This window comes from Plutella xylostella, chromosome 14, assembly GCF_932276165.1.
Source record: "Plutella xylostella chromosome 14, ilPluXylo3.1, whole genome shotgun sequence".
Lineage (NCBI taxonomy): Eukaryota > Metazoa > Arthropoda > Insecta > Lepidoptera > Plutellidae > Plutella > Plutella xylostella.
This window is the reverse complement of record NC_063994.1, coordinates 1,199,615-1,211,175: the sequence shown is the minus strand read 5'-3', so window position 1 is coordinate 1,211,175 and position 11,561 is coordinate 1,199,615. Positions and strand designations below refer to the sequence as shown.

The 11,561-nt window shown below is 37.9% G+C and overlaps 1 protein-coding gene across 2 annotated transcripts; it reads right to left on the bottom strand.

Annotated features, from left to right (window-relative positions):
* Positions 1–434: 434 nt before the first annotated feature.
* On the bottom strand, positions 435–11,101 carry LOC119694268 (probable pyruvate dehydrogenase E1 component subunit alpha, mitochondrial). Of its 2 annotated transcripts, XM_048625414.1 has the most exons (10): positions 10,898–11,100; positions 10,719–10,793; positions 9,635–9,803; positions 6,949–7,172; positions 6,219–6,317; positions 5,692–5,764; positions 4,510–4,659; positions 2,242–2,327; positions 1,864–1,953; positions 435–1,343 (listed from the first exon to the last, which is right to left on the bottom strand). In XM_048625414.1, the coding sequence occupies exons 1-10, from the start codon at positions 10,955–10,957 to the stop codon at positions 1,164–1,166; spliced, it is 1,206 nt and encodes a 401-aa protein (XP_048481371.1). In that variant the 5' UTR covers positions 10,958–11,100; the 3' UTR covers positions 435–1,163. The 2 variants fall into 2 exon arrangements, with proteins under 2 accessions (XP_048481371.1, XP_048481370.1); XM_048625413.1 differs by lacking the exon at positions 1,864–1,953 and having other exon boundaries at positions 2,152–2,327; positions 10,898–11,101.
* Between the last annotated feature and the right edge of the window lie 460 nt (positions 11,102–11,561).

Below are 11,561 nucleotides of genomic sequence, written 5' to 3'. Positions count from 1 at the left end.
ATTGCGAATCGCGATAAAGTGACGTTTATCTACGTCGATAATGTTGACAGAAGAAGACGAATGAGGATTTACTGACGCTTGTTGAAAGAGGTTTATTCCTCCTAATATTGGAATATAATTAAAAGTAATATTTTGCGTGGTAATATTTTGTCTCTGTTTGATTTGATGCCTAACTATAAATGGTTTGTGTATGAATGATATTGGGCCCAAATCTTATATTAATTTAGCATTTTTAGAGTAGGTATAGAATAACAAGACAGTGGCGCTCAAAATTTCGCTTAAGTTATATTTCTATTGTAAATTAACTTATTTAGTTTGTTCAGTTAGATGTTGTAATCGAAATAAAAAGGTTTAAAACAATATACTAATTTGTTTTCTATCATATCTAATGTCTACTGGAATCGCTCAATATTTCAGATAAAAAAGCATAAAAGGATTTTTTAGCAATAATATATTTCTCTTACAAATTAACGATAAATAATGCAACATAAATTGGTACAAAATTTGTAGGCTAAAAACATAATCGGATTTAAACATAACCAATTTTTATATCCTTTTCATATATTTTAAGCTAAACCTGTTTTCATTTTAGTTTGCAAAGATTTCTATTTATAATATCAAGATTTGTACAAAAAATAGGCAAAATAAATTTTAATACCCATACTAAAACGCACTATTCATTTACGACTACACTCGGCAAAAATTACTATGTATGTATATAAAAATGGACCACAAAATGAATTGGCAACTCACTTTATTCTTTCAATTCTTCTCTATACAATTTCAGACGCGAACAAATAATTTCAATAAATAACATCTTTAATATTCCTTTCAACAACAGAATTATACTTCCTTTCTCCTTTTAAAGTACAACTGTTAATATTTTATATCTCCATCTAGTCTTCATACTGTCAAATCTATTGCAACAGTTGACACAAATGTGCAACAGAGACAGCATTATTTTCGACGTCAAGAAAAGATATCCATACAATTTATTGTGTACTATTAAAATAAAGAAAATCACTGGAGCTAAATACGTTTGAGGTAAAATACTAACGCTTTTCAATTTTGTGCGCTCTGTTTGACCAACACATTTCTATTTCAGCGCCATCTATTTATATTTTTTGGAACTTTTACCTCGAACGATGAGCTATTTGAGATGTCTAGGCCCTCTGCGCTACGCTGATATGCTGTAGGGGTGCCATTGGCGTGACCCCCCGGATCTCGTTGTGAAGGTTGTTGACGTAAATGTCTGCCGATAGTTCCTCTACTCCGATTTCGGCGTCAGACTTGGCCTGTTTCGTCGCTTCGTCGACTTCTTTGCGGACTGCGATGTCGATTTCCTGGGGACGATGAAATATGGTATGTTAGTTTGTAGCTTTGTTGACAAGGTCGCAAAGGTTCATGGTCATAACAGTATTTTCTAATCAATTAAAAAATGCACGTCGTGTTATTTTATTGATTAAAGAAACATATCTAAGACACTTCCTTGTGTTTATGTTAATCGAAAAAACTAATTAATTCGTTTCGTCGTATACGTTCTTGTTGGCATTCATTAGTTTCAACCAAATACATTCCTACACATTTCACGTTACGGTTTTTAAGTTAAAAAAAATAAAAAATCAATTTGGAAATTCAGTCCTACACGTTTCACTCTGGTTAAAACAGGAGACTAAATACTGTATGAAACATTTGTGTCTACTCTAAGTGCATTTTGATCATTTCAAAATGGCGATACAGCTCAACTTTGTCCTTAATCTCCCAAGGGCTCGCGACCTACCCCGCTTGCGAGTCACTTTAGTTTACAGCTGTGAGCATTTTAACTTAGGTTTCACAAATCCACTCCCACACATTTCACGCTACCTTCAGCTGGTCCGGCGTCGCCAGCTCGTTCGCCAGCAGCTTGTCCTTGAAGCTGGTGATGGGGTCCCTCGTCTGGCGCACCTCCTGCACCTCGTCCCGGGTCCGACAAGTCTATGTGGCCTCCTTATTAGCCAGTACCTTCGTGCCACCTCTGTTTTACCGACGCACTATAAGCTAACGCCATCTATAGCTTAACCGCGGAACTTTTACATTCACTCTGTTTTACCGACTCACTATAAGCTAGCGCCATCTATAGCACAACCACGGAACTTTTACACACTACACTACCTTCAGCTGGTCCGGCGTCGCCAGCTCGTTGGCCAACAGCTTGTCCTTGAAGCTGGTGATGGGGTCCCTCGTCTGGCGCACCTCCTGCACCTCGTCCCGGGTGCGGTACGACGTGCCCGGGTCCGACATGGAGTGGCCCCCGTAGCGGTAGGTCTCCATCTCGATGACTAGCGGGCCTGGGGAGAGGTTAGGAATTTTAATTGAGTTATGAGAAAAATGGGCCTGTGGAGAGGGTTAGGAATTTAGAGAGAGAGAAATGACGTCTCACAGTCTTAAACGATGACTAGCGGGCCTGTGGAGAGGTTAGGAATTTTAATTGAGTGATGAGAAAAATGACGTCTCACAGTCATAAACGATGACTAGCGGGCCTGGGGAGAGGATAGGAATTTTAATTGAGTGATGAGAAAAATGACGTCTCACAGTCATAAACGATGACTAGCGGGCCTGGGGAGAGGATAGGAATTTTAATTGAGTGATGAGAAAAATGACGTCTCACAGTCTTAAACGATGACTAGCGGGCCTGTGGAGAGGTTAGGAATTTTAATTGAGTGATGAGAAAAATGACGTCTCACAGTCATAAACGATGACTAGCGGGCCTGGGGAGAGGATAGGAATTTTAATTGAGTGCTGAGAAAAATGAAGTCTCACAGTCTTAAACAATGACTAGCGGACCTGCGGAGAAGTTTGGAGGTTATTAGTGTAGAAAAGAAGCTTGTGAAATTCTCTTTGCATGATTTTATAGGTCTAAAAATCCAAACACTCGATGTGGTATTCCATAAAATTGTAAGTAAGCGCTCTGTTTGACCTACACACCGGTTCAGCGCCATCTATTGCACAAACACGGAAGTATTGCTAGGATTTCTATTTTAATTTGTTTCACATAAGTAAATAAGAAGGCCCTTGACACTGCATTTAATATTCACAAGAGCTTGTCGTATGGGATTTCATAAATGGAACACGTTAGAAATGGGTAAGTAATACGAGGTATAAAAACGAATGGTATAACATTCACAAGGTATACGCCCATATGATATAAATTTATTAAGTATAACGATCACTGTGCATAACAAACTAAATACATAATTTCGTAAAGAATAACGTTCAAAAAGTATAATTTCAATTGATATAACGATTAAAATGCACAACGTTTATAACATATATTCTACAACTACTACTTCTATATAATTATCATAATGTATAATTCAGAAAAAGTATAAAAGATTGTCGTATCGTACTTTCATTATTATTGACGTTATGTGGGGGGAACGCTCCGCTCCGCTTTGCTGCGCTCCGCTTTAGTTTCGACGAACATGTGCACCTAACACGCTCCTCCTCGCTTTGCTCGTCGTCGCACCTATCTTTAGGTTTTGGTGCTAGGGGGTTTGACGGTGTTGGGTAATTAAACATAGATTATGTTATATGTTAGTATGTTTTATGAACTTTATACTAAATGATAGTATATATTTTAAACTATATACGTAATTTATGTTATACGAATTCATATTAGTCCTCGTAAGTATTATATATTTTGATTTTATATAAAATGTACGTTATACCAATTGAATCTTATACCTTATGAAAATATAGATTTTGTTGTTATACGTAACATTCATTATATGTTGTGAACGTTATTAATGTGAAATTATACATTTCGTTTTTATACGTCGCAATACGCACCCGTTAGAAATACGTTAAGTATTTCTTCAGCTTCAGAAATGATATCATTTGAATCCTCTATTGTAACGTACCGTTCCCGCTAGTGCAGTAGTCTATGGCGATGCGGGTGGCCTCATTAGTAGTCAGAAAAATCCATGCCACCTGTTTTACCAACGCACGGAACTTGTAGGTTACTACTTACCCTTCCCGCTAGTGCAGTAGTCTATGGCGAGGCGCGTAGCCTCCTTAGTAGCCAGCACATCCATGCCAACTCTGTTTTATCGACGCACCAGTTTAGCGCCATCTATTGCCAGAAACTTGTAAGTCTCTGTTTTACCGACGCACCAGTTTAGCGCCATCTCACGGAGCCTTGTTATTATTCTACGTACCCTTCCCGCTAGTGCAGTAGTCTATGGCGAACCGCGTGACCTATTGTGCCTCTTGTAGTAGCCATGCTGAGTCTGTTTTACCGACGCATCCGTTTAGCGCCATCTATTGTACAGACACGGAACTTTTACCCTCAGAGAGCCCTCGCTTGTTATAATAATTATTCTACGTACCCTTCCCGCTAGTGCAGTAGTCTATGGCGAAGCGTGTGGCCTCCTTAGTAGCCAGCACGTCCATGCCAACTCTGTTTTACCGACGCATCCGCCATCTAAACTCTGTTTTATCGACGCACGGAACTTGTATATTACTACATACCCTTCCCGCTAGTGCAGTAGTCTATGGCGAAGCGCGTGGCCTCCTTAGTAGCCAGTACGTCCATGCCGTCCACCCACACGCCGGGGATGTAGTCCCCTCGAGTGTAGTATTCCGTGGACGCTGAGGACCTGTCCTTGCTTGTACCCATGCCTGGGGAGGACAGAAGGTAAAGATTATAAATACAGAGAACATTTTGTTATCTAATAGTAATAGTTGATAACTCGCTGTATTATAGAAAATAAATAAAAATAAAATAAATAATTATTGCACATAATAGAATTGCAGAAAGTAAAACTATATAGCGCAGCGAAAAGGCCAATGCTTATACACTCACAAGCAATGACAAAGTTCCATTGGCATATTGTAGAACTTCAATGGCCGGTGGAAGTTTTTCGTTGCTCGAGAGTGTAGTAAGTAAGTAATCTACCCTGACAACCTTGACAAGTAGGAAATTAAACATAAAGTATTATAAGATACAAGAGCAGTGTCACTCTATTCTATTCACTGTGTGAGTGTTAGTGCCTGCACCTGGCTCATTCAAATGAAACCTTAGTACATATCCCCAAGGTCTAAACTCCTATACTTAAATATAAGAACTTCTGCATAATGAGGAAGAGGAACCCTCTTCCATCCAACTTTAGTCAAAGCAGATTTGTATGCGTTTTTTTTTGTTAGATTTATTATTTTAGCAGATGTGTTCAATATGATGTGGGCAATAAGCCCGCCCCCTATTACATTTGGACTAACATAACACTCTGGCGAAAAGTGGGTGCAGCATTGCACCTCTGCCTACCCCGCAAGAGAGTACATTAGTACAAGGCGTGAGTGCGTGTTTTTTTTTTTATGTGTTCGTTCGTACGATGCAGATAACTTCTCCAGATAGCATCTTATCAGCCGATGTAACAGATCTACGAGTCGTGACGCAAACAGATCAAACAAAGACAGAAGTGATAAGAATATTGCGGGTTATTTCAAGTATTTTTGTGTAAACAGCAAGAACCACATTCTAAATTTAAACTGTGACTAGCCCAGTAAAAAAATTAAAAAAGCTATTTATGAAAGTACATAAAAAATCGGAACGTTTTTATCTGTATTTCCTGTTTTCAGTCCATTTTTTATCTGGTTTGCCTGTTACATCGTCTCTCTCACTGATAAAAGTCTACTCTCTACTCATCTACTCACCGTATCCGTTGTTTTCGCACACGAACACCGAAGGGAGGTTCCACAGTTTGGCGATGTTGTACGCCTCGAACAGCTGAAAACCAAAGATACTCTCTTTTATCCTTGTAAAAATTACCGCCTTACCACAAAAATAAAGCCAAAATGTTCATATGATATATTTAAGTCTAGTGTTATAAGTATGTATTAACTATTTCAAAACCATGTATTATAAATAGTCGCTCGCAAAGAACGAACTTTAAACTAATACCGGCATTAAATCTACGTCTGTCTCTTTCTGTCCGTATACTGCCAAAGCAAGGCAGCAATATGTTTATTTATTCTTTATTGCACAATTTACAACAGTAGGTAATAATTTACAATCAGGTGGAATTAATCCTAAAAGCACTTTCTGCCAGTCAACCTGCAGGAGGTACAAAGGCAGGTCGACATTAGCTTATACTTTAAAGTTCCGTAAAGTACCGACATGTGTAAAGCGCAATGAATAAAATGGTCAAGTTCCTTTCTGCAACTCAGCGTATGTCATTTACCTGTCCCTGGTTGGCCGCCCCGTCCCCGTACAGCGCGAAGTTGACGCCGCCGTCGCCGCGGTACTTGTGCGCGAACGCCAGACCAGCCCCTAGAGGCACCTGGCGGTGGGAATGGGAACCATTTGTTAAACAGGATCCTGTCATTGGCCCTTTCACCTTCACATAATCCTAACTAATATTATAAATGCGAAAGTAACTGTGTCTGTCTGTCTGTCTGTCTGTCTGTTACTCTTTCACGCCAAAACTACTGAACGGATTTGAATGAAATTTGGTATACATATGGTCTAGACCCTGAGAAAGAACATAGGCTACTTTTTATCCCGGAATTCCCACGGGAAAACTTTTTAAGGCGAAGCGGAGCTCGCGGGAACAGCTAGTAATAACTAATATCAACCGGTAACGCTGTTGGTTCTATTAAATAAATAATTCATGAGGAGAAATTCAAGGATATGTGACCTGGGATGCACAAAAGGATCTCGTAATGTGACTCGTTTGTTATATGATGCATCCTGGGCAGTCAGGCAGGACTGATTGCTGATTTGACTGGCCAATAATTTCACCACAATGACCAATTCTAGTCAAGCGGTTTTATATATTTTGCACAAACATATCCAAACAAATTTAATACAAAAATAAAGAAAAACGCTTCACAACACTTGGTCTAACAGAAATACAATGCAATCTTCAAGGTCTTTTTAAAAACAAAAGAAAACCACTTCGCAACCCTCACCTGAGCGCCCACAATCCCGTTCCCTCCGTAGAAGTTCCTCCCGTACAGATGCATGGACCCTCCCTTGCCCCTCGAACACCCAGTCCCTCGTCCAGTCAGCTCAGCCAGCACTCCGACTGCTGAGACTCCCATGAGGTAGGTCCAGCCGTGGCAGCGGTAGGCCGTGATCACGGTGTCCTGCTCCCGCATGGCTGCCTTCATGCCGACTGCTACTGCCTCTTGGCCTGGTGGTGGAGGGGGGGATGTTAGTAATTATAGTCTCCTTAAACTGCAATCAGTCTTGCTTGAGTAACAATAAGCAGTGTGAGTATAATAATTATAATAATATATATTTATTAGATACAGTTTAGTTGGTTACAAAATATATAACTGTTTGATTAGCATCTACCACAGATCACCCCCAATAGATTCCGCCTAATGCGACATTTGCACTGGACCGAACTCACCAAATTTAGAGGAAGGAAGGGTGTGCGGGGAACAAACAAGCGGGCGTGTGATTGGCTAATTCAGAATCGCGCTAGAACGCATCCACGATCTAGTGATGCGACACCGAAATCACAGAGTTAGCAACTAATCGATAGATAGTCATAGCGAATCAATTCCAACGAAAGACCTGTGATTTTCCGAACTACAAATTTAAAGTCACAAAAATTATATAACAGTAAAGTAAGGTTAAATAATTTTTTTAAAAATTAGAAAATAAAAATGATTTTCTTGAGAAAAATATTTATTTACATAATTTTAATAATCTATATAATGAAAATGAATTGCTGTTCGTTAGTCTCGCTAAAACTCGAGAACGGCTGAACCGATTTGGCTAATTTTGGTCTTGAAATATTCGTGGAAGTCCAGGGAAGGTTTAAAAGGTAAGAAAGGTAGGGTAGGGTAGGGTAGGGTAGTGTAGTATAGGGTAGTGTAGGGTAGGGTAGGGTAGTGTAGGGTAGTGTAGGGTGGTGTAGGATGGTGTAGGGTAGGGTAAGGTAGTAGGGTAGTAGGGTAGGGTAGTGTAGGGTAGTATAGGGTAGAGTAGGGTAGTGTAGGGTAGTGTAGTGTAGGGAAAGGTAGGGTAGTGTAGGGTAAGAGGCGGTATGAAGTTCGCCGGGTCAGCTAGTCTATACTATAATAAAAATGAATTGCTGTTCGTTAGTCTCGCTAAAACTCGAGAACGGCTGAACCGATTTGGCTAATTTTGGTCTTGAAATGTTCGTGGAACTCCAGGGAAGGTTTAAAAGGTAAGAAAGAAAGGGTAGGGTAGGATAGGGTAGTGTAGTGTAGTGTAGTGTAGGGTAGGGTAGGGTAGTGTAGGGTAGGGTAGTATAAGGTAGTGTAGTGTAGTTTACAATTTACAATTACAATTTAATATTTACAATTAATACTTTAATAGGTACTTACAATTTAATCAAAAACACACTTAAAAAACCATAACATTATGAGGGTACAAAGGTACGTATTAGAAGCTATTCTTGACTTACATATTATAAGTAGATAAAATTTTACATAATTGAAAAAATAGGCTAAAATTATGACGATACATAATCATAGGCCGACGAAGTGGGCAGCAATAATCAGTACACGCGAAGAAATAGCATTACTATTGATTTTTAAAATGGATTAATTTGGTCACCAAAGGTCGCCACGATGTGCTGCATCTATCCATTTGCTTTTTCTTTCAGGGCATTGCGGAAACCTAAAACAAACGATTACAATAATGTTCCGCATTAATCTTGCACTTTAAAAATAAGAAAATTTGCCGTGTAAAATCCCAACATCATTTGTATAAAAAACCCCCGACCCAATAAATATACTCTATAAACTAACAAGTAGTATTTTGAAGCTGTAATTATTATTATTAACTTTACATGTAAATTGAAATATGTTAAAATGATCGATAAAAACTTGAGCGCGGAACGCGGCGCTACACAACACTAGTAGTATCGCGTGATTTTGATAAAAAAGGACAGGTAATTTCATTACCGCAGGTGAGAAAGAGACATTTTCAAAAGACATCAACGCATAGCGTAAGTTCTATTATTAATAAACCATTATATATTGACCTTTGCTTCACTAACATAATAAAATATTTTTTATGATTTCACTTACCGGTGGAAAGTAATTCCATCTTTTTGGAAGTTTGAAGTCTTAGAAGACTTCCCACACCACTTTACACCACAAAACGGCATTAAAATGTCATATGTTTTCGTTGGAAAAGATTTTTAACAGTTTATTATTCCACACTACGCGCGGGTCTGAATCTTGGTCAGAACTAAAGGAGCGCTGTCAAGCTTTGTTTCTTTATTATACTTATTGAGCTAATGCGTGGTGCGCGTCGCTTGCCTTGTAGGCGGAATCTATTGGGGGTGATCTGTGGCATCTACAAAAGTAATATTAAAGTAAAGTTGCTGAACTAGGTTTATGGCCAGTATTTCAGCATTCAGCGCCTCTATAGCCTCAGTAACTAATCATAAATAATGTATTAGACACCAGTTAATGCAAAAAAAGGAAAGTAACAAAGTAAACATGTATTATAATTACCTAAGATTTAAACAACTAAGAAAATATAATTATTTGAATGCCTGCTGATGTATTTAACGAGTATTAGCTAGCAGTTACTGCTGATATCTTGAACTGCAACAAACATCTCACACAACACCAAACAACAATCCCCCAATCACCAATCCTAACATACCTGAGTACAGGTGACAGAATCCTCGGATGATCTTCTCCTTGTAAAGATTCCCGGCGGCCGTCTCCAGCCGACGCAGCAGAGTCAGCTTCCGGTACATGTCCAGGGCTTCCTCGGATGAGACTGATGTCTTGGTGGACGGGCCATGGTCCAGCTTGTGCAGTTTAAAAGGCTGTTGACAGATGGAGCAGGTTTGGTAATTGTGCTAACAGATGAGATCAGTCTTGAGTAGGAAAATGCTGAATATTTTAAGTTAATGTATTTTTTTTCTGAGTTGATGTGATGTATGAAACCATTTGGCTCTATTCTGGATTCTATACAATTATAATAATATGTGTACCTAAGCTATGAGTGTAAAGAAATACATGAAACTTATAGACTAGTTTAAGATGTGGTTGTATTCTAGAGATTTATCTATTTACTCAACTTCTAATTTTACACTAAACATACCAGCCCACTATTTTTTGGAAATGTTCTGTTTACATTACTTTTGCAGGGTACAGCACTCAATTACTTTAATCTTTAACTATGAAAGGTGACTATTAGACTGCCAATAAATTATTTACAAACATTTAATAAAATGTCATTTGATGAAGTTATACAGATTTATTTACTTTCTAGTCTAAAGTATTACTTATAAAGAGACAATCCTTAGATACTACACTGCTCATTTAAAACAATAAAAATTAAGGTGAAAACATTACACTTTTAATTAATTTTCTCCCATTGTTTTGGTCAACTTTCTGGTCAACTTTCTGGTCATTTTTATCATCAGAACATTTCACATCACAGAATGTCTTTATGATAGGAAAAGTAGATGCAGGTGGACCGAGCACCCTGGCTATAAACTGAGAAAACCGTCGCTGAAAGAGCAGATCAAATTGTTTACTATAATTTGTACATCTGGAGTGTACAGTATCATGTCATTTGAAGGTTATGTTACATAATTAAGTATAACTTGTAATACTAAACATAAACAACCATGTCAAATTGTTCCATTGTATTAACGAGACAGTATTTCAGCCATTATATGAAGGTGAGTATGGTGAGAGGAAAACATACCATAATATCGAGAAAACTATCTCACCTTAACTTCAAATGCTGCTTCACTTTTAGTGCTGTATTTGGCCTGAGAGGTAGTTACTGCTGGGGCGGCGGCTTTCTGGAAGGTAAAACATATTGTAGGAACGCCAAATACGCTGGAAAACACGAATTACACGTGGCAAACTCCCAAAATCCAATAAAAGACCAAACATGATCACTTACAGTAATTACTCCACCATTTTCAGACAAAAGCTTGGCAGCCACAGGGATAATTTTGTTCATTTTCACTAATATTTTCTCTAGAAAGCCCAGATTTCTTTAGTGATCCTTGTAAGGATCACTTTTTGGTATATTTTGTTAAAAAAAAGCCGTCCCAACCAACTGGAAAAATGACAAAATGGGGAAGAAGAAATGTCAATGTCACAAAGGTCATTTATGACAGATGGTTTGTTTACTTTGGTTACGATCAAAAAGCGATATACTAATTTGTCACGTCTTTATTTAACAGGGATCGGGAACGTGAATTAATGTATATTTATAATTATTTAACTTTATCTCTACTGCTTTATTAAATTTTTAGGGTCATAGTTCAATGTGAGATATGATCAATAAAAATTAAATTAATAGGTTTATTATTAGACGCTACTATAGTGCACTTTGAACACACTTTATATATCAAGATGATTTGCAAAGACAGCTACACTAAAAAAAATACATTTACAAAAACCAACAGTATTCTTTCTCTTGAAAAAAAATACAAGTCTGAACATTCCATTATTAAGAGTATTACTAATAAAAACAATACTAATTATATTTCTCATATACAGTTGTTTCTTTTCATATTTTATGAGATTTGTCAAAATGTTTTACATAATACCTATCTTTA

Coding starts and splice junctions, on each gene's coding strand:
- LOC119694268 (XM_048625413.1), bottom strand. CDS start 10,957: ATGAACAAAATTATCCCTGTGGCTGCCAAGCTTTTGTCTGAAAATGGT. Junction 4,660..5,691: donor GTGCGAAAACAACGGATACG/GTGAGTAGATGA, acceptor TGTCCTCCCCAG/GCATGGGTACAAGCAAGGAC. Junction 1,344..2,151: donor CGACGCCGGACCAGCTGAAG/GTAGTGTAGTGT, acceptor CATCGTCCCCAG/GAAATCGACATCGCAGTCCG.